Source organism: Ceratotherium simum, chromosome 15 (genome assembly GCF_057802395.1).
Source record: "Ceratotherium simum simum isolate JZ-2026a chromosome 15, ASM5780239v1, whole genome shotgun sequence".
NCBI classification, from domain to species: domain Eukaryota; kingdom Metazoa; phylum Chordata; class Mammalia; order Perissodactyla; family Rhinocerotidae; genus Ceratotherium; species Ceratotherium simum.
Window position 1 is genome coordinate 11846147 of NC_141914.1, and position 22275 is coordinate 11868421.

Consider the following 22275-nt stretch of genomic DNA (forward strand, 5'->3'; position numbering starts at 1 on the left):
AAAAAACCTTATAGGGCGCTGGAAATGTTCTGTATCATGACCCAGGTGGTAGCCACTTGAGTGTACACTTATGTTAAAAAAAACTGTCAAGATCTTCACTTAAGATTAATGCACTTTATGCAATGTACGTATGTTATCTCCCAATTAAATGGTAAAAGTGTTTTTGGTAAACCCCTTGGAATTCTGGAAACACTATCAAGGAGCCAGTCTCTAAGCCTCGTTTCTTTGAAGTCTCCTTCAATTCACGATAACATTGTGCTCAGAGTCACAACATACCTGTTTATTCTCAAAGAGGTAATGTTTCAGATCAGTATCTAAACTGCCTAACTCCTAATTCTTAAATAAAACTGACAGCTCTGCTTTTCCTGTGGCTTCTGGAGTCCACTAGCGCACTGTTCTATCCTAATTGAGAAGTGAAGCCTTAGAATTTAACAGCTAACACCTTAATTATTAGGTTTGCAGGTATTCATGGAGGTAATGAATGAAAAAAGAAACCCAATGTACTTAAGACACGGGCAGCTACTCCAGTTTCACCAAAGGCTGATGTTGCTGTACCATTCTCAATCGTCTTTCTCCATAGTATTTTGCTAATCTTTGATAATTTAGCCTTTTATCATAGGGTTACTATAATAAACAGAATATATTTTAAAATTATGTTCAATTCTATGTTAGCAGAGAGAAACTGCGACAATTTTTTTTTTATTAAACTGAGGTCAATATTGGAATTCCATGAATGCCATAACAAATGACAGCAGGAGATTAAGACCCTAAAAATAAACAGGATCAGAAAAGCTGTGACTATAGCTTTCCTTTGGAAAACACAGAATAAGTCTTCTAGACACAAATCACTGGGAACCAATTAAAAAAGTGAAAGAAATTCAGCATTTTAAGACTGAAAAATTGTGAGTAATACATTGTGGTAAAGAATAAAAGATTATTATTATGAGTAAGGGAGATTGCTTCTTAACCCAAAGAAAGTTGACATAATATTTTTCAAGTTCGATTCAACATGTGTTCAAGTAAAAGCAGTAAGCGACAGGTTCAGATTGTAGACTGCCTAAGGGACAAGGGATAAAGCAAGTGTTAATCGTCACTCCCCATCACCTCCACGCCCGAGAATTGCTGTATATTCTGAGGGCTCTGTTACGATGGAAAAAGCAAAAGAAGCACAAGGAAGATACAGCGTTGTCCTCCGCCCACCCGAAGCACAGCCTCAATTCCCCAACCTCGTGCCCCGCCCTCCCTCTTCCTAGGGCTTTCGGTAGTGACTTAAGCCTTTCGCTGCAGCCAGCTGAACGCGGCGGGCCCCGCGGCGGGGTAGAAGAGGACGGGAATTCAGGCTGACGCTCCCTCGCCTTCTCCGCCAATACAGAAAGACAGCTGAGCGAGCGAGGGGCCGTCCTTTCCTTCCCAGGCTGGGGTCGCTACGCCGGGCAGCACCGGGAACTAAGGATTACGACAGGGAAGCCCATCTCGTCCCCTACCCCGGAGCCCCTCACCTCCAAGTGCCGCAAAAGCTGGCTGGCGTTCGCTTCCGACTTAACGGCTTTATACTGACTGATGGTCAGGAGCAAGGACTTCAAGCAGGCGGTGGAGTCCATCGGGACCCGCCACAGCCCCACCTGGGGGCCACCACCACACCTCCAGCTCTCTCCTCCAGCTTTCTCCGCGCTTTTTTTTTGATTTTCGGCCCCACCCCCCTCGCTCTCAGATGCTTCCGGTTCCGGTCGCGCTCCGGAAGTCCCTAGGCAACCTGGCGGACGGCTCTCAATAAAGGGAGGTGGTGGGGGAAGTCGAGGCGCTCTGTGCGTCCGTGAAGGGCGTTGACATCCCGGTCTTATCTGAAAAGCCGCGAGGTTTCAGTTTCGAGATTCCGTGAAGAAGACGAGAAGTCTCGCGAGAAATGCGACTGCGGCTCTCTTGTGGAGGGGCGGTTGGGCTCAGTGGGGTCCTGTTTGTCAGCGCGCTCCGTTTTCGTTCGCTTCCTCGGCCCTCACGTTGGATGGCCGGTTTCCCTTTGTGCATCATCTTCTGCCTGAGAGATGGTCGCTTCCCTCTAGTCTAGACACGGTGAGGGGCTCTAAGGACGAGAATCTTGGGCTCTAGATTTTGAGGCGGCCTGGGAGGGGCCTCTTTCTAAAATCTCAGATATGTCCACCGCTTCTACCAGGAATGTTTGTTTCTCAGCGTAAACCTGTGGCCATTGGGATTCTGTGGCAAGTTAGTCCCACCCTGACGGTAGTCGTCACACTTATTCGAGAAAGCTCCCTCCGGGTGACTCCTGGGCGAGGTATTGCTCCGGAGGGCGTTCTCATTAGCGTCAGTTTTTGTAAGTGAAGATGTCTGTCTTTATCTGGCATGATCGGTTGTTTCGTAACTCTCGGTGTCTGTGAAAATGGCACTGTCGTTTGCGGTTTTTGATCAGAGGTAATATTATGCGTGTGTATATAATGGGATGAGTCGAGAGTAGCTAGCTGGAGCTCTTTGCTTCCTGTGTACTAACGTCGAAACCAGTTTGCAGAAAATTGTAGGAATAGGATACGTGTCCTTTTAAACCATTCGTCAGAAATCATGTTTTGTCATTTCGAAGTATTTTTTACATCACTATCATTTAAAGACGGCATTTATTCTTGTATTAAAAATCCATTTTAAAATTAAATCTGAAAGCTTAAAATAATCTAGCCAATTGAGGCATACGTCAAAAGATCATTGGGTAATTAGCTATTTATAGGTTCGTTCATTCTGTAAATAGTTATTGAGTGTATAACATGGGCTAGATGTCGCCGGTCAGGGAGCAAAGATAATGAAGTATCCACTGCCGAGAAGGGACTGTCTAATAAGAAGGGAAACGGACTAATGGACAGTATATATGGAGTTCACCACATGGGTTAGAGGTACCGCGCAGTGCTGATCAAGAGTGGAGTCAGGCTGTCTGCTTACAAATCCTAGCTCCACTTTTTGCTGTGTGACCATAGATAGGCACACTCTCACTGCTTCCTCTCTTCGTAAGGTAAAATCGGGCTAACAGGAGTACTTGTCTTATAAGATAAATTCAATAAATAATTCATTGAGAGCCTACGGTGTGCTAGGCACTTGTCTAGGCACTAGAGATTCAGTGAATCAAAAATCCTGCTGTTATGGATATTACGTTCTGGTAGGGAGAAAACAAATAATAAACACAAGGTAATAAGGAAAGTGAGATGGGGAAAAAAATAGAGCAGAATTATTCCTCTAGAGTTATGGTGGCTGAGAAGAAGGGAAATGGGAGGTTAGGATAGAGAAAGCCGTGTTTGAGAAAAGACGTCAAGGAGTTGAAAAAGAGAGCCATGTTATCTCGGGAAAAGGTTTCTAGATAGAAGGAATAGCAAGGGCAGAGGCCTTGAAGAAGGAGAATGACAGTGTGTCAGGAACAGCAAGGATGCTGCTATGGCTGGAGTAGGGAGCAAGGGTGAGTAGAGGAGATGAGGTCATGTCAGGTGGTACAGAACATTATAAAATGAGTTAATCAACATAAAGAATTTGGAACAGTTGCCTGGCGTAATGAAGTTCTCAGCAAGTGTCAGTTACATCTTCGTTCGTTGGCAGATGCAGTGACAACAGTTTGGTGGTGTTAAATAATGACAGGTACTTCATCATCATCTCCATTCTAAGCCAAGGGAAAGGGTCAAAGCTGCCTGCTGTTAAGTGCCATCTATCTTTGAAATCTTCCATTTTAACTTAAGCTATTCATACAGATTTTGCGTTCTTTTCCATAAAGTATTCATTTTAATATAAAATAATGTTTCTCAAAAAATCTTCACCAGAAATAGATCTTGTAAATTTAGTAAGTTGTGCCATAGTGGTAGCTGTGAGAAACCCTGACATCTTTAGTTGGAGATACTTGGATATCCTAATATGAACAACAGAGCCATCTTTTAAGCCCCAAGGTGGGGGAAAAGGAAGAGGAGGAAATGAAGCTGGGTCCAGATGACTGAAGGCCTTGTTAGCCTTGAGCTTGGACTCCATCCTGAATTCAGTGGTGATCTCTGGTGTTAAACTGGGGCCTGATCTAGTTGGGTTTGTGTTTTAGATTGATTACTCTGGCAGCTGGATGGACTGTGATTTTGAGGAGGATGAGGCTAGAAGGAGGGAGAAGGTTTAATTTGCTGGAGTCTTTCCAAAGGATAACCAGGATAATTGAAGTGGAGATAGCAAAAAGGTGACAAATTTGAGAAATATATACAAGGTGAAAGAGGCAGAACTTAGTGACCGATTTTGGATGTGAAGAGTGAGGAAAGGGATGAAACTAGTAGGGATTCCAAGTTTCTAGTCTGTGTGATTGCGAAGATATAGCTACTGCTGAGGTAGTTAATAGGAAGTATTCAGGTTGTGTTTTATGTTCAATGAAATTTTATATGGTTTATCATACAGTCTTGTACTGTTCTCAAGTTTATTCCTGGGTATTATGTAATGTTTGTTACTGTGAGTGGTTTCTCTTTTTCTCTGATAAATTTTTAATTTGTTATTGCTACTGTAAAAAAAAGCCAAGGGAAAGCTTTTATACAGCCTACTGACTAAAATCTGTTGTTAATTCTAATAGAGTTTTGCTTACTCTCTTAGACTTTCTAGCTATATATCATCTGTAGATAATAATTCCATCTCTTCCAATATTTGTTGTCTTATTTTATTTCATTAGTGTAATCTCCAAAATATGGAATAATCATGGTGATATTGAACATCTTGGTCTTGTTAGTTAGTTGAATGGGAATGACCAGTATTTAACACTTAGCATAATTTGTGCTGTTGGCTTGTGATAAATATGCTTAAAAATGTTTAGGAGATTGCCATTTATACCTTTTTTATTTAAAGATTTGCCAAAATGTCTGCTAAAAAAGTTATCAAAAGTTTACAGTTATATATCTTATTTTCCCCTTTAAAATGATAATGCAATGGATTATGTTGCTTTTTGTTCTTGGGATAATAATAGCTAACACTTACTGAGCATTTGCCATGTGCCAAGCACTGTCCTGAGAACTTTATACTTACTATTTAATATTCATAACAACTCCATGCTTTAGGTACTACTATGATCTCCATTTTACAGATGAAAAAACTGAGAGGTGAAATAATTTGCCCAAGGTCACACAAGGAGTAGTAACAGACCTTGTATTTGCTATGCTGCAAATATTTTGTTCAGGATTTTATATCTATGTGAGAATTTTCACTAATTTTTTTTATTCTCTCTTTTGGAATTTGGGTTATATTACTTTTGAAAAATGAATTAGAAGTTTTCTATCTTTTTTCTGTGCTGTCGAATAATGAGAATCACATAGGAGTTATCTGGTCTTTGTAGGTTGTATGCCCTTGGCCTGTAAAATCAAGCTTGATAGCTTATTTAGTGGTAAATTTTTAGAAAACATTTGAATTTGTAATATGGTTATGGATCTGATAATTTTTTCTACCTTTTCTTGAGTTAATTTTGGAAATAGAAAATTTTTAGCATATCAACTATTTCTCTAGATTTACAAATTTATTGACATAAAGTTGCATAGTATTCCAATAATTCTCTTAAATCTCTTCTTGGTAGTTTTAAATTTCCTTTTCATTCTAGTGTTATCTATTTATTTTCTTAGTTGGACTTTCCAGGGGTTTGTCTATTTTATTCAACTTTTCAAGAACCAACTTTGGTTTTATTAATTCTTGTTTTTCTTTTTTCAGAATCACTAATTTTACTTTTATCTTTATTAATTCCATCCATATGCATATATTTTTACTTTATTTGTTCTTTTTATAGTTTTTAAAAGTCGAAGACTTAATATATTTACATACTATGTATTTTTTATACAGATCATTTATTTTGTGCCAAAAAATTTAAAGACAGTAGCTAAAGTGAGCTTGCATTTCACTTTTTTAAAATTATGGTTAATTATTTTAACCAGTCAGTAAATATATTTAAAATGCTAATATTGATTCATTCATCAAATATTTACTGAGTGCTAGTTCTTTTTCAAAGAGCATAGAGTGTGTTGGGGAAATATATCAGAATAAGTGCTATTAAGTGAAATAGAGAATGCTATAGGAACACATGATATTTTTTAGGGCAAAATATTAAGTATCCAATTCCTTCAATTTTCAAAGATTGGCATAAAATCCCTCTTTTCTGTAAATTTTTATTGCTGTCTGTTCTTTATGTATGGCATAGATATTTTCTCTAATTTGTAGTCGGGGAAACACATTTAAGAGAGTTAAACAACACTGCGTAGGATCTTATAAGTCCAGTTAGGGCTGTCTAGCTCCTTTATTTCTTCAGGAGAAAATTTAAAAGAACATATCTTCAATACTGTATAGTAAAATGGAAATTTTTAATGTCTCATGAGCAGGGTTTAAGTCAAATTAGATGAGTCAGACTGAATGAAGATATGCATTATATTCTTGATAGGCGTGCGGAGATTGTAGAATACTGAATTTTGTAGTACAGGCATTATAGTAGAGGTGTGAACACTGGGCTAATTGTTCATTCATTCATCCATTATATGTTTAATGAGTGCTTGAGTGGTAGGTACATTTCTAAGTTCTGGGGATACAGTAGTGAATCAAACAGGCAAAAAATTTCTACCCAAGTAGAGCTTTCATTTTAATGGGGGATATAGATAATAAACAAGACGTGTAAGTAAAATATATGAATGTTAGTAATAAGTGCTATGAAGGAAAAGAAAGGGAAGAGGGAGAGGAAGTATTAGAGTCAGGATGGGGTGTTGCGATTTTAGATAGGGTGGAGTATTGATCAGTATTTGCTGCATAACAAATCACCTCAAAACCCAGTGTTTAAAACCATGAGCATTTATTTCCTGCTCACAGGTCTGTGGGTTAACTGCAGTTAGTCCGATCGAGGCCTGGCTTGGCTGAGTAGCTCTGCTTCAGCCATTTTGTGGGAAGAAGGAGGTATCTAGAGCTCAGTTTCAGTTATGTTGAGATGTCTACTAGATGGTGAGTGGGCTGTTGAATATATATTTGTAGTTAAAGGAGAGGTCAAGGCTGGAGATAAAAATCTAAAGCCTTGAGACTAAATGCTGTAGAGTGAGTATGGATAGAAAAGACTGAACCTCAAGGTACTTAAGTATTTAGAGGTTGGAGAGATGTGGAGGAACCAACAAAGAACACTGAGAAGTAGTTGCCGGAGAACAGAGGCCCTGCCTTGACCCCACGATTGTCTGCAAGGATCAGTATTACTTGTAGCACACTGGATGTTCTTGACTTCTAAAGGAGCACTCTAGGTTGGCAGAGAAGGCAGTCTTGATCTATACACAGGCTCCCTCTTCTGCCTTCACAGGCCTTGAGGTGTGCAGAAGGGTGGATGGCTTCATTCTTTAAATCAATATTGAGTGCTTAAAGTGTTCCAGGTGCTCTTCTAGGCCCTGGGGATATAGCAGAGGGATTAAAAAAAAGAAAAAATTTCCTGACTTCATGGGACTTCCATTCTAGCGGGGACATGAAACCAAATCTAAAACTAGGAGATCATTCAGTAGGCATAAAGAGCAGGTAGAACGAAAGTTCCCTTGGCTTGGGTTCCAAAGATTCAAGGCAAAGAAATCCAGTGGTAGAAAATTGGCAGAAGTCTAGGCATGGGGTCGTTTGGATACCATGTCCCCACTATGGCTGAAACAATTTAAATACTAATATTAAATTGATTTTACCCTTTATGCAGAGTCAGAAAGCAAAGTCTGTACAATTAATGTCAACTCACATTTTCCAGAAATGTTACCTTCATCACAAAACTAGAAAACCTAAGTAAACCAAAATTATTCTCCCTTCACGGTTATTCTTCTTCCTGTTTCCTTTCCCAGCTATCAAGTATTGAATTCTGGTGATCTCTGAATGATTTGCCAATCCATAAAATTAACTTCTTCACTTTCCAAATAATTCCTGATTTTTTTTTTCCTATACATTTCACAGAATTCATTTCTAGGTTAAGAGTACAAGATTTGGATAATTTGGGTAAATATTTTTTCCCCATTTTCACATCTAATTTCATATCTCAGAATCAGAAATTTGCCTTTAAAAAAAAAAAAATAAGTACTATCCATTGTTTCTGAATCCAGTTTTGTAGGTAAAGATAAAAGTGACAAAGTTTTATTTTAAGTTAAGGTACAGTAATCATTTTTAATTATAACTAGTATCTATTGAAGGCCTACTTTGTGCAGAGCAATGTCCTTTGCATATGTCATTTTTAAATGTCTGGTCTTTCACAAAATAAATATTATCAAATTCATGAAATGGGTAGATATCGGCTTCCTGAATTAAAATGTTAAGCTGTTTTCTAAGACAGGGGTGTCCAAAGTGGAGTATGTACACCTCGGCATATGTGAAACTATCTCTTGGGATGTGGGAACAAATATTAGAATTTTTCTTTTTACTTATTTTCCTTTATTTTTCTTTTTTAGTTAGTGTAAGCATTTACTTTTATTTCTTATTGAAATATAGTTGATATACAATATTATGTTAGTTTTAGGTATACAACATAGGTCTCTATACATTACAAAATGATCACCACAGTAAGTCTAATAACCATCTGTCACTGTACAAAGTTATTACAATATTATTGACTATATTCCCTATGCTGTATATTACATCCTGGTGACTTATTTGTTTTATAAGTGGAACTTTGTACCTCTTAATGCCCTTCACCTATTTCACTGAATCCCCCACCCTTCTCCCCTCTGGCAACGCCAGTTTGTTCTCTGTAACTGTGAGTCTGTTCTGTTTTGGTTTTTTTTGTTAATTTGTTTTCTTTTCTAGATTCCACGTATAAATGAAATCATATGGAATTTGTCTTTGTCTGTCTGACTTATTCTATTTGGCATAATACTCTCTAGGTCCATATGTGTTGTCGCAAATGGCAAGATTTCACTCTTTTTTATAGCTGAGTAATGTTCCATGGTGTATATATACCTCACATCTTTTTCCATTCCTTTTCGATGGACACTTAGGTTGCTTCCATATCTTGGCTATTGTAAATAATGCTTCAGTCAACATAGAGGTACATATGTCTTTTTGAATTAGTGTTTTTGTTTTCTTCAGGTAAATACCCAGAAGTGGAATTGCTGGATCGTATGGTAGTTCTGTTTTTAATTTTTTAAGGAAACTCCATACTGTTTTCCACAGTGGTTGCCCCAATTTACATTCCCACCAGCAGTGCATGAGGGTTCTCTTTTCTCCATATCCTCTTCAATACTTGTTATTTGTTGTCTTTTGATGATAGCCATTCTGACAGGTGTGAGGTGATATCTCACTGTGGTTTTGATTTGCATTTCCCTGATGATTAGAGATGTTGAGCATCTTTTCATGTGTCTGTTAGCCATCTGTATATCATCTTTGGAAAATGCCTATTTAGGTCCTCTCCCCATTTTCTAATTGGAGTATTTGTTTTTTTCATATTGAGTTGTATGAGTTCTCTATATATTTTGGAAATTAACCCCGTATTGGATATATGATTTGCAAATATCTTCTCCCATTTGTTAGGTTGCCTTTTCGTTTTCTTGATGGTTCCCCTTGCTGTGCGAAAGCTTTTTAGTTTGAAGTAGTCCCATTTGTTTATTTTCGCTTTTGTTGCCCTTGCCTGAGGAGACAGATCCACAAAAATACTGTTTAAGACCAGTGTCAAAGAATTTACTGCCTATGTTTTCTTCTAGGGGTTTTATGGTTTCAGGTCTTATATTTAAGTCTTCAGTCCATTTTGAGTTTATTTTTGTATGTGGTGTAAGATAGTGATCCACTTTCATTCTTCTGCATGTAGCTGTCCAGTTTTCTGAACACCATTTATGAAAGAGACTGTCTTTTCTCCATTGTATATTCTTGACTCCTTTGTTGTAGATTATTTGACCATATAAGCATGGGGTTTATTTCTGGGCTCTCTATTTTGTTCCATTGATGTATATGTCTGTTTTTGTGCAAGTACCATACAATTTTGATTACTATAGCTCTGTGTATAGTTTGAAATCAGGGAGCCTGATACCTCCAGCTTTGTTCTTCTTTCTCCAGATTGCTTTGGTTATTTGGGATCTTTTGTGGTTCAAAAAAATTTTAGGATTATTTGTTCTACTTCTGTACAAAACGACATTGATATTTTGATAGGGATTGCGTTGAATCTGTAGATTGCTTTAGGTAGTATGGACATTTTAACAATATTAATTCTTCCAATCCATGAGCATGGTATATTGCTCCATTTATTTGTGTCACCTTCAGTTTCTTTCATTAATGTCATGTAGTTTTCAGAGTATGGGTCTCTTACCTTCTTGGTTAAATTTATTCCTAGATATTTTATTCTTTTTGATGCAGTTGTAAATGGAATTGTTTTCTTGATTTCTGTAACTGGTAGATCATTTGTAGTGTATAGAAACACAACAGATTTCTGTATATTAATTTTGTATCCTACAACTTTACTGAATTCATTTATTAGTTCTAAATTTTTTTGGTGGAGTCTTTAGGGTTTTCTGTATATAGTATCATGTCATCCGCAAACAGTGAGAGTCTTACTTCTTTCCAATTTGGATGTCTTTTATTTGTTTTTCTTGTTTGATTGCTGCAGCTAGGACTTCAAATACTGTGTTGTTAAGCGTGGCGAGAGTGGCCATCCTTTTCTTGTTTCCTGCCCCTCTGGCACATACCCTAAAATTAGTTAATGAATCTCCTTCACATATGACCCAGGTGCTTTTCAAGCTACTGCCTCTGCACTGGGACTTGGTGCAAGTGAGTTTTTGTGTGCCCTTGGAGAGAGGAGTCTTGGTTTCCTACAGCCTTTTGGTTCTCCTGGATGTAATCCCTGCTGATTTTGAAAGCCAGACATTGTGGGGGCTCGTCTTCCCAGTGCAAGTCCCTTGAGGTAGGAAGCCCAGTCTAGGGTTCAGACCCCTCACTCCTCAGAGAGGACCTCTGAGGCTGTGATATCCCTTCCACCTGTGGTTCACCCTGCCAGGGATATGGGTTACCCCCAGAACACATCTTCACCCCTGCTACTCATCTTGATGTGGCTTTTCTTTGTATCCCTAGTTGTAGAAAATCTTTCCTTCCAGCGTTCAGGTCATTCTCAGAGATAGTTGCTCTATATATGTAGTTTTACTTATGGTGTGTCTGTGGGAGGGGACAAGCCTGGGATCTTCCTTCTCTGCCATCTTAATCCCAAGTCTACTTATTTTAATCTCATTCTTTTTTATTTTATATTGTAGTAATATGTGTACATAGTTCATAAATGAATGGCTATTCGTATGTTTTCAGTGTATTCTCACATTTATTGCCTTAGAGATATGTGATAAACAAATTTGGAGACTTCTCCAAAATCTTTAACCTTAACAGAGCATTTAGGTAGGCATTAATTATTATTTATTTCAATACCACATATAGTATCGGGCATTGTTCTGCATTGTTTTGTTGAACAAATGAACTCTCTTAGCAAAAACTAATGTGAATAGTATACTATGAAATATTAAGATGGCACGATTAATTATCTTTACAGTGTCAATAACTAACCAGTAGGATTGTACTTTTGTTTCTGAGTGTTTGTCTCTGTGCATATTATTTAGTTCAGCTTATATCTGTACACGAACGTTAGGTAAAGTCAAATATTGCACTTAATGGGACATAGTGAAAAGAACATGGAATTTGTAGTGGGTGAAACTTGGGCATGAATTCCTGCTTTTATTGATTTATTAGCTATGTGAACTCTCTAAGCCTCAGTTTCTTAATTTTTAAAGTGGATTACAGTAATGTGTATCTTTCGGAGTTGCATGAAGATCAAATGTGTATTTAATGTACATAAGTACATAGCCTAGAGCCTGGCATATTGGAGCTGGTGAAAATTAATCATATTTTTAATGAAACCAAATTTAATACACCTAATTTTATATGAAAGGAAACTCTTCATAACCAAAGCTTGATCTGCCTTCTTACCTAAACCCTTCTTACAAATGTATGCCTTTCTGAGGTAATGAGGGGTAGCTAGTTTTCTTACTTGAGTGGATCAATTTGGATTTGGGTAGGGTAGGCTTTGTCATTGGTGTGAGGGAGTCAAGTACACATTGTGTCCTCCATTCTCTGCTTGATTATCATCTCTACTTGTGTCATGTCTCAACATTCTGTCTTGTTTCCTTTTTTCACTATTGTCTAATAACTGTAATGACAACATAATATTTTTAAATTGCTGAAAATATTCCACTTTTGGAGAATTTGCTAAAGGGTAACATCTGCTCCTTCCAATGGTTCCCAGATATGTTTCTGAATAGCCTGGTTTTGGCAGTGCTACTGTAAATAACCTGAAATTGATGGGTAGTTTAATACCTGGATGGTTTTTTTCAGATAAATCCCAACCTGCGTATATCCTAAAAATGCATAGGACAACTTCCCATAACAAAGATTTATCCAGCCCCAAATATCAGTAGTGCCAAGATTGAGAAACACTGATTTAATGGGCATAATAAAAGTTCTCAGTAACTGAACTCCTCTTCTGAAAAATACCAAGTATATTATTTTCTTTTCAAACTAATAGCATTGAGAAAAGTGAGCTTTATTTTTACTGTTTTTGTACTAACATTCATCTTTTCCCTCTGGCGTTGTGTGATCTGTAAGTGCCAGCGCTGACAAGGGTACAAATTCATAGGACATATACCCACACATTAAATGTAAACTTGGTGGCCAATTAGAGCCTCTAACTTGGTCAGGTGAGTTAAATAAGATGAGTATTGGAGTGGATTTAAAAAATCATGTGCCTGTGTACAGTTTAGGGAGGTGACAAGAGTGCTGCAAGGTAAATGTTTAAGTGAATGGTTAAAAATTTATAAGCAATAGTGCTTTGATGTGAATAAGCACAGCTTTAAAAATGGGGAAATAAAACCTTTACAAGTATTTAAAAAAATAAAGTTTGTCATAATTTCAGTAGATAAGAGGGAAAGTGGGAGCTGGGAGCTCAGAGGGAGCAATAAGAAAGGCATTTTACTGTTGTCAAGCTATGGATAGCCATGCCTTATTTTTCAGGCAGTAAAATAGCCTGCAGATAAAGTCATTTTGGTTGGTGGGTAAAGGTGTGCTGTAAATTGACACTGAACTTTAGCTTGCCTTCTGATCAACCAGCCAGAACGTGAATAAGTTCCTGCTGAAGAACAGTTCCTCAGTTCCAGGAAGGCAGAGTAAATTTTTAGTTTCCTGTTGACAGGAAAAGTCTATTGAAATGAATACACCGGGGGAAACCAGATTCACTCTTTCTCCCACGTTAATCCTGATGTTAAAGGTTTCCTTCAGCCTCTTCTAGAGCGGTAAGAACCTTGGGATCATCTTAGAAGCACAGTGGTAACGTTTCAGGCTGGCTTCCTCCTTTCTGTTGCTAGGCACTATGCCCTCCTTCCCAACGGAGGCTGTCAAGTGCTCCTGCTGCCGCTGTTGCTGGTGGTGGTTGCCTCTCTGCTCAGCTCCTGGGAAATGATGTGATTGATGGTCCTCTCTGCTGGAAAACCCTTCCTCACAGAGATCCAGCTCAGGTTGTATTTTTAAGCAGGCTGAAAAAGAATGCCAGTAGCCTTTCTTAACTCTTAATTCAGGATCCAAATATCTTCAGATTTATTGATTAATTTTACACCCTTTTCTTTTTCAAGCTGAACACTGAATAGCTTAGCAGAGGCCTTCCATCCTCTCTACCTTGTTGTCAGAGGATTTTCCTCCCCTTGTTTCAGCCTTGCTTTGATCTGTGGAAACAGCTACTGACTGAAGGAGAGCTTATCAGACGGGGAATTATCCATGTCTGAGCTTTTAAATTCTGGAAATTAGGGGATTGTTTTGTCTGGAAAAGGCATGTTTGTATGCTCTGGCTATGAAATAATGCCTAGCTGTTACTTTTTATTAAAATAATCAGGGAGGTTATAGAAACCATAAAAGAAGAACAGTTTGATCACAATCCTAAAGTTTTCAAAGCCATGTCCTTATCTATACTGCTTTATTAAGGAGATGAAGCAGATCTGAGCTAGTGTGAAAGAATAACAAGGTTTATCCAACCTCTCTCTGCTTAATTATTAGCTTTAGGTTGTATCTTTCATCAGTATTTGAACAGAGAATGCAAATTTAAATAGGCCTATAATGTTGCTTACTGAGTTTTAAAAGTAAGAGTAAAACTGTAAAATAATTTACTTAGGAGAACTGGATCCTGCATAGGTGAGTTATAATATTGACAGTGGTGTTTTGTTAGGGATGGGCAAAAACTAAGAGGTGTTAGAAAGCTGTCTGTTTTAAATGAGGAAATTTAGATGGAAGTCTCTGTATTTGAATCTTCACATTTGTGTTTTGATTAAGAAGTATTAGTTAGCATTGAATTGTTGGAGAATTGCTCTTGTCTCTCAAGATTTTCTGTGTAACTTAGAGGTGGTGTGAGTCAAATATAGAATATAGGTAGTCTCATAAGTAGGAATACTTGTTTTGCAGATAATCCCACAGGACTTCCTTTGGCCCTTACACCAGAAACAGAGTTACCCCCTCCCCGTTTAAGCTCATAATGACAGGATACTCAGACCTCAAGGCTTAGGTGGGTTCAGGTCCTGCAATTTTGTCTTCCTCTCTATGTGTTCGCTTTTTCTGGCTTTTTGGAAGACTCAACATCATGTAAAACAATGTTTCTTTGAGTAAACACAATCTGAATTCTTAATAGGCGACTTACAAATGATCTTGTGGAACATGGTTTCTTGATTTTGGAATCACCTATGCTGAATTGCGCTTTAGTAATGGGCCTCCAAAAGTCTACTGATCTAACTTATGGGTGTATATTAAATATGCTGTTAGAGAATATGGCTACCCAGTTACTGAGATAATAAGTGGTTCAGAGGCAGCAGGTGAGAAACCTTATCCAATCTTGTGCTTGGTGGCAAGATAGTCTAGTTCTGTTTTATTTATGCTATTGCTGCCACTTGCTTTTCTTTTCCTCATCATTGCTTTCTTTGCCCCAAAGCACCAAGCAATAGTGTTACATATGTTTGCTCTGATACTTCCTGGGCTTCTACACAGTGGCATCAGAAAGAGAAGTCAGCCTAGCAGAGGGCAATGGAGTCTGGAGGCTTGAACTCTTAGTAAAAGAGATCAAATGGAACTAATGTTAGAAGAGTTGTTCTTGGGGGGGTTAAATAGAGAGCTAAATAAATAAACAGATATACTGAGATTTGTGTTGCCTCAGTATTTTGTTTCTCTTTCAGGAAACATCCACAATGTCCATTGATATTTGAACCAGAGAGTATGCAAGAGTTTTTTACATGCCGCCTCTCCTATTTTATGATGATACAGGATCATACGATTTTGGGAAAAAGTAGCTAAATGTTACTTTTAGACTAAAAGAAAACAAAACAATTAGTGCTATCAGGATTGTGTTAAACAGGAACACATATACGTCCATGGGAAATAAATTAGTACAGATCTTTTGGGAAGCCATTTAGCAGTATGCACCAGGAAGCTTAAAATGTTTGTGTCTTTTGACCTGAGAATTCTATTTCTGAGAATATATTGTAAGGAAATAATCATAAATATAGAAAAGACTTTATGGACAATGGAGTTTAATGCAAAACTAATTATTTATAATGAAAAAAATGGGAAACAATCTAAATGTCCATCTGTAAGGAAATGGTCAAGGAAACACCAATCAACCAACTGTTGTGTAGCCATTGAGAATGTTTACTAGGAGTATAAAATAACATGAGAGATGCTTTTGATATAGTGTTCAGTGGTGAAAAAGGTGGTGTAGTATTGTCTAGTCAATATGATTACAAATTGGTAAAATATAACTGTGCTTGGAAAAAATTAAGTATATTAAAATATAGGCAGTGATTTATGTTTGGATGGTGAAACTATGTGATTTTCATTTTCTTTTATAGCAGTTTCAAAACTTTCTTCAATGATCATGTACTATTTTTATAGTGGGGAGGAAGAATGTAATACTGCTATGTTCCCACTAAAAATATTACTTTCCTTACAGCTTTGAATAGCGGTAGTAAAAGTCAGTCTACAAGCATTGGAATAAGACTTTTGCAAAAGAACATTGTGCAGCATGGATTCTCTACCAGAAGCATTTCTTGTGAGGTAAGGGATGGGTTGACAAAAACCAACTGCATTTGTTGCTTTCCGAAGACATGACAGTTTTTTCCGTATAACCTTGGGAAGCTAAAGTGAATGAGATATCTTTATATTACAAGACAATTTAGCAACCTTGAATAGTGGGGGATATAGACTGAGTGAAATCTAATTTAAAAAAATTTCCCTAAGGACCATACCCTGGCTAAAGAGCTAAGAATTAAAAAAGGTACCACAGCTTACTACACTTGGGGCACTCTCACCAAAATAATGTTTTATTTATCATTTAACAAGCACTTACATAGACTTCCTCTTTGCCAGGCATTGTTTTAAAAACTTTTACAATGTTAACTTATATAAACCTCATAACAACTCTATGAGGTAGATGCTATTATTATTTCCATTTTATAGACGGTAACCTAAGCATAACCCAGAAGACGACTGAGTGATTCAGCTGGGCCCAGGCCAAATGTCAATCTGTGCCCTCCAACCAGGGCAAGTTCAGCCTGCGTATATCTCTCCCATATAATACTAAACAGCAGATTAGTACTGGAGATCTCCCTCCCACCTTGATCTGTCTCATATAATAAGCAATGTGATCTGTTAATTTATTTTACAAGCATTTACTGGACTCCTTGGTGCTTAGGGAATAAAGACTAAGACAAAATTTGTGTACTTAGAATTATGATGTAGTAGGAAGATACATAAAAAGCTATCATATTTTTAGATAAAATACATGCATAAGTGTTACATTAGCGATGTTGTGTGTGTATATAGAAAGGAACAATAGTTATTGACTGAGTATTGAGTGAGTTTCCACAAAGTGACATTTGAACTGAACTGTAAAGGTTAAGAAGCATTTTGATGGGTGTAGTAGCAGAGGGGATGGGAGGTCAATTGGCTGAGGAAACAGCAAGAAAAAGTACTTAAGATAAACTTTTGGGGAGGATTTCGACTGTCCTGCTAAGGAGGTGAGTTTTATTTTGTGCAGCGCCATTGACATTTTAGGAAGAGAAAAAAGGAGCTGGCCCGGTGGTATAGTTAAGTTAAGTTAAGTTGGAGCACTCTGCTTCAGTGGCCTGGGGTTTGTAGGTTTGGATCCCGGGCGCAGACCTACACACTGCTCATCAAGCCATGCTTTGGTGGCATCCCACATACAAAATAGAGGAAGATTGGCACAGATGTTAGCTCAGCGACAGTCTTCCTCAAGTAAAAAGATGATTGACAATAGATGTTAGTTCAGGGCCAATCTTCCTCCTCCCCCCCCCCCCCAAAAAAAAGAGAAAGGAAATTTTACACTCTATTTTGGCAAGACTACTTCTATCAATAGTAGGAGGGATGGGATCACAAGATATGACACTTGTAATAGCTCAGGAAGAGGCTGATGAAGGCTTATACTGATGAGAATAAGAAACAGTAAGAAAGGAGGGATTTATAGAACTAGAATTAACAGAATTCTGTGACTGCTTAAGTATGAGAAAAGGGGCAAAAGAGAAGCAGAGATTGCTCAAAGGTTTCTAATGACCAGAAGGAAATATATAGCATTAGCTAACATGGGCATCAAAAAGAGGACAGGTTTAATGTATGTGAGAAAGAAAGAGAGGACAGACAATGAGTTTAGTTTTGGGCATGAGGAGATCGAGGTGCGGCTGAGATATCTTCATGGAGGTGGTCAAGTAGGTAGTTGGAAATATGTAGCTGTATCATCACAGAGCAGTTAAGGCTGGAGATTTAGACTTGGGAATCATTGGAATGGGGTGCTGTTTGAATTCATGGAAGTTTGCTCACTAATTTATTTGTTTTATATTCATTCATTCAGTAAATACTTGAGTGCCTATTTTATGTCAGATGTTGGGATGGATACTTGGAGGTTAAGTAGTGAATAAGAAGGGCCTGATCTCTATCTGAGAGTGTTTATACATGAGCATAAATGAGATTGATTTAAGTAGAAAATGTAGTAAGAAAAAAGAGGGCTAAAAATGGAACATTACTATATATACTGTATATATTTTAGGATATATTGTTGTAGCAAAATTTCAGCTTCTCCCAGCAGCAGAACAAAGTATTTGAGTGGTAAAAATAGAAGAATAAAAGAAAAATACTAGTCTGTGTCTAGTTTTAGCGTTGCTACTTTCTAGGTGTATAACATAATACAAGTTATGTAACCTTTCTGGACATCAATTATAGAATAAAGTGGCTGCCACTTATGACTGCTGATGTACCTTCCTGTTCTAAAACATAGGGAGCATGGGTTGATAGTGTTAATGTATATAGTTCTATATTCGATATTATTAAAATAATAAGTAAATAAGATGAATGAGAGGAAGAGAGATAGCCAGTGGTACAAACAGAGAAGTGGACAGCTTTTCAGGGCTAGGAGGAAAACCAGCAGTAGCAAAGAATTCAGAGATTTTCAAGGAGGATTGGAAGGTGTCATGGACAGACAGTGTTAAATGATCCAGAAAGGCCAAGTAGAAAGAAAAGCTGAGACAAAGCTGTAGAAAGAGCAAATAGGATTTCATTAGTAACCTATTTTAACGTTGGGTGGGAGTGAGAATTAGTTAAGTTTACACAACAAAATTTATTATGGAACCTAGGGAAAATATAGCACCTCACTTCCCATGCTTTTGATTAAGAAGCTCTGAAGTAGGGTTTGGTCATCTGGGTGTTTCAAAAGCTTCACAGGTGATTTTAGTATGCCTCTGGGAATGAGAACTACTGGATTAAGGAGTGAATGATTCTGAAATGGAGTTAGCAAGTAGAGTATACATTTGAGAACATTTTGTACTCTTTCTCAAACCTTGAGAGGCTTCAGAATACTGAATACTGGTCTATATTGTGTGTCTGTTAAAGATGAAAAGTTTTTTACATCAGCTTTCTGTTCTCTCCCCCACCATCCAGTAAGGGCATAGCATAATTTCTTTTCTTTAACTTGAGTCCCTAAAGAGATATGGCACCTACCACCATTATCAGTCTTTGATACACATTACATAAACTTATGGAACTTTCAGACAAAAATTCGCTTGTTTGATTCTTTACTACTACAGTTTAATTGTGTTCTTTGTAAGGAGATGCTCTGAATACACCTTTCTTTTTCATTTAAAATAGGGATCCTCCTGTAGAGGAGCAGGCTAAGGAGGAAACCGAGAATAAGGTAGAAAAATCAACTGATCAACTGGTAAGAGAAGATTTAATTTTCATTAACTGTTAGTTAATTAATAATGATTAATTATATATGAGATTGCAGTGCTAAATCTAGTTAGTTTAATTATCTGTTGAAAATTTTGAGGTGAGTCCAGTTTCCTACCTTAATATGTAAAATTACAGTCATAATTAAATCTTTGATAATTTCAAAGTTATCATTCTAAGCACCAATCCTCACTGCAAGTTAAAATTAGTAGATAATTGAATTGACTAGCCCAGAAACATTCCAGCAATCAGTTTTAAGAAATCTCTTATTTTCTTTTAAAAGCAAAATCCAAACAATAGGGACACTATATACATACAAAGAAAACATAGCCACAAAGAAAATTTTATTTAGTAAGCAATTTCACTGAGTTGTTTCTGAAGTTAATTTTCTTTCATGGTTTTATCATCTTTAATGTTAGAACTTCCAGTTATAAATGAAAGAGAATAACTGAATGTACATTAATATAAGCTTTTTATTGCCAATGACATATACTTTATGGTAGATAAAATACACACACACACAACACATGCTTATATTTAGTGAAGGATAGATGAAGGGGTATTTGTTAGGTTCTTGATAGTGCAATTTTTACCTTCCACATAGTTCTATGTAATGACTGATGTCCACTTGTTAACAAAATTTGTAAAGGTTATCAAACAACTTAGGAGGAGAAAATGTATAAACATAAAATAACCATAGTATTCACCTGCATGAGGTTTTCACCATAAAAAATATTGCAGAGGAAATACGATATGTGCACATGTACATAGAGACACACAGTTGGACCAGAGGGATTAGATCCAGAAAAGACATTTATAAATACATATTTGGGAATACAGAAGGCAAGGGAAGTGGAAACTTTGACCTGAATTTGGTTTAGATACTAAATCAGTTTTGCAAAAATGGATTGAGCATCAAATATTTTGATAACTAACTTAAAAAAAATTGTATTTATAATAAGATATAAATATTTAACAATCATGAAACTTATAGTATTTCCTGTTTAAAAAATTTTATTCATGCCATAATCTTACTTGTGTATCAATTTGGTAATTAGTGTTAGATGATTCTGCAGTTACTTTTGACTGTGGAATTGACCTTTAGTTTGAAATATAAGCACTACTAACAGTGGTAATTCTTTATAAGGGTTTGTCTAGTTACTTGTGGAAGTTGTGTTTTTTCCAACTTTTTGAAAAATTTCAAACCTGCAGAAAAGTTGCAAGAATAGTACAACCAACACTTAAATATTCTTCACCAAGATTTAGCAAACTATTAACATTTTCCTACATTATTGGATGTAATTTTTATATAATGAAGTACTATAAAAAGTAAGGTGTATTTATTGAGTATTGATGAGGATGAAGGAATCTCAATTTAAGACTCAAACCCAGAACAGGAGAGTAGGCAGACAGTCCTGCAATGGACTTTATGGTTCCTAGTCACTTTCCTGGGTAGTTCCAGGTCTGTTAGAGACCTGACAGTCAAAGAGGCAGTCACCACTAGGGCATTTTCAGTGACCCAAATTCTACATGACCTCTGCAGTAAGACGTTGTCTGTCTGATTTTCAGATGTTAGCAGCAACTTATTCATATTCCCACAGTTTCAGTAAGTTATAGGAACTGTGGTATCCTGTTAAAGTTTGAAGGAAGGGCACCATGCATCTGTTCCAGGCTCTTTATCCATTTCTTTTGCCCACTCATTCCTTACAACTAATGTTAATAGACAGTCCAGCAGGACTTGACTATATAGCTATCAAATAACTATTAATGATGGCTTTATTAAGTCTGTAAGAATCAGTTCCTGAAGTCCCCAAATTATTACCACTTACTCAGCTCTGACTGAATTGAGATGATAAGTAAGAGTCAGTCTATTTTACTACTTTGTTTATAATTTAAACTATTACAGTTCTGTTCATTTTCAAATTGCTGTGTGTTTAGTAGCTTAAGTGTCAGTCACATAATGTAAAAAGCACTGTTAGATTTAGTTTTCATATTATTATGTAGTATAATCTACGTAATATTTTAAATTTAGCATTTTTTATGCCTAAAATGGACCAATTGAATACGTGCTGTGTATTTCTAAAGGGCAACTATTTTTTAAGGCCTAACTCACATTTAAGTCTAAAGTCGTTCATGTTTCCCATCCCACCACCCTACAAAAAAGAGATGTAATTATTCCCATCTTTCAATCTCTGCTTTGTTTATAGCTTCCAAATGAATTTATGATGGCCTTCTCTATATTAAAATTTCTTGAATTTGGTCTGAAACTTCATGCTATGTTATAAGTTCCTTGAGAACAGAGAGAATGTCTTATTCTTATTTGGATTTTCTTTAGTTCTGTCACAGTATCTACATGTAGTATGTAGAGGCACTTTGTTCTTTTTGTTAATACTTCAGCTGGTTTTAATATTAGAGTAAATAAGAATGTGTGTAATTGTGTAGATTTTTAATAAATAATGTCTTCTAGGACAAACAGGAAAAGGACACACCTACTGATCTTGTCCCTGTTAACCTACTATTAGAAGTGAAGAAGTTACTGAATGCAGTTAATACTCTACCAAAAGGTGTGGTCCCTCACGTTAAGAAGTTCTTAGAAGAAAATTTTTCCTTCCAAACTATGCAGGTAAGATCATAATTTGTTTTTGGGGATAGAAGTGCAGCTCTGTGTATGACTATCTAGGGAAAACACACAGGTTCCTTTACTCTCACACACCTACCACACTCACAACACTTCTGACACTAGATATGTGAGTTTATTTCCACACTGACCAATTCTCTGACACTAGCTGGGTGTCCTACAAGTCACTTCAATTCTGACACTATCTAACTGGAGTTAGCATCAGATCCCACAAGTTAAGGGCTCAGTCCCACAAGACTGCTGCTACTTCACACACCTCTCGCAAGTCTTAGGTTGTCTCTGGTACTTCTGACCAACTGTCTATAAATTGGGGTTCCTACTGAACCCCTCATGGGTTCAGTAACTTGCTAGAACAGCTCACAGAACTCAGGGAAACACTTATG

At 37.0% G+C, this 22275-nt stretch overlaps 2 protein-coding genes across 7 annotated transcripts in view; one reads left to right on the forward strand and one right to left on the reverse strand.

The window, feature by feature from the left end:
• CIP2A (cellular inhibitor of PP2A) overlaps window positions 1-1680 on the reverse strand; it is a 39684-nt gene extending 38004 nt beyond the window's left edge. Inside the window, exon 1 of the mRNA XM_004436599.3 lies at window positions 1500-1680. Coding sequence (XP_004436656.1) covers window positions 1500-1601 — 102 coding nt within the window. The 5' untranslated portion in view covers window positions 1602-1680. The remainder of the gene's footprint in view (window positions 1-1499) is intronic.
• The window catches only part of DZIP3 (DAZ interacting zinc finger protein 3), a 97355-nt gene continuing 76716 nt past the window's right edge, over window positions 1637-22275 (forward strand). For 4 of the 6 annotated variants that reach the window (XM_087439561.1, XM_087439563.1, XM_087439564.1 and 1 more), the window contains exons 1-4: window positions 1637-2070; window positions 15971-16074; window positions 19174-19243; window positions 21722-21877. In XM_087439561.1, coding sequence (XP_087295687.1) covers window positions 16043-16074; window positions 19174-19243; window positions 21722-21877 — 258 coding nt within the window. In that variant the 5' untranslated portion in view covers window positions 1637-2070; window positions 15971-16042. Of the gene's footprint in view, window positions 2071-15970; window positions 16075-19173; window positions 19244-21721; window positions 21878-22275 lie in introns of those variants that run through there. The other 2 variants (XM_014792261.2, XM_087439562.1) reach the window with 2 other exon arrangements.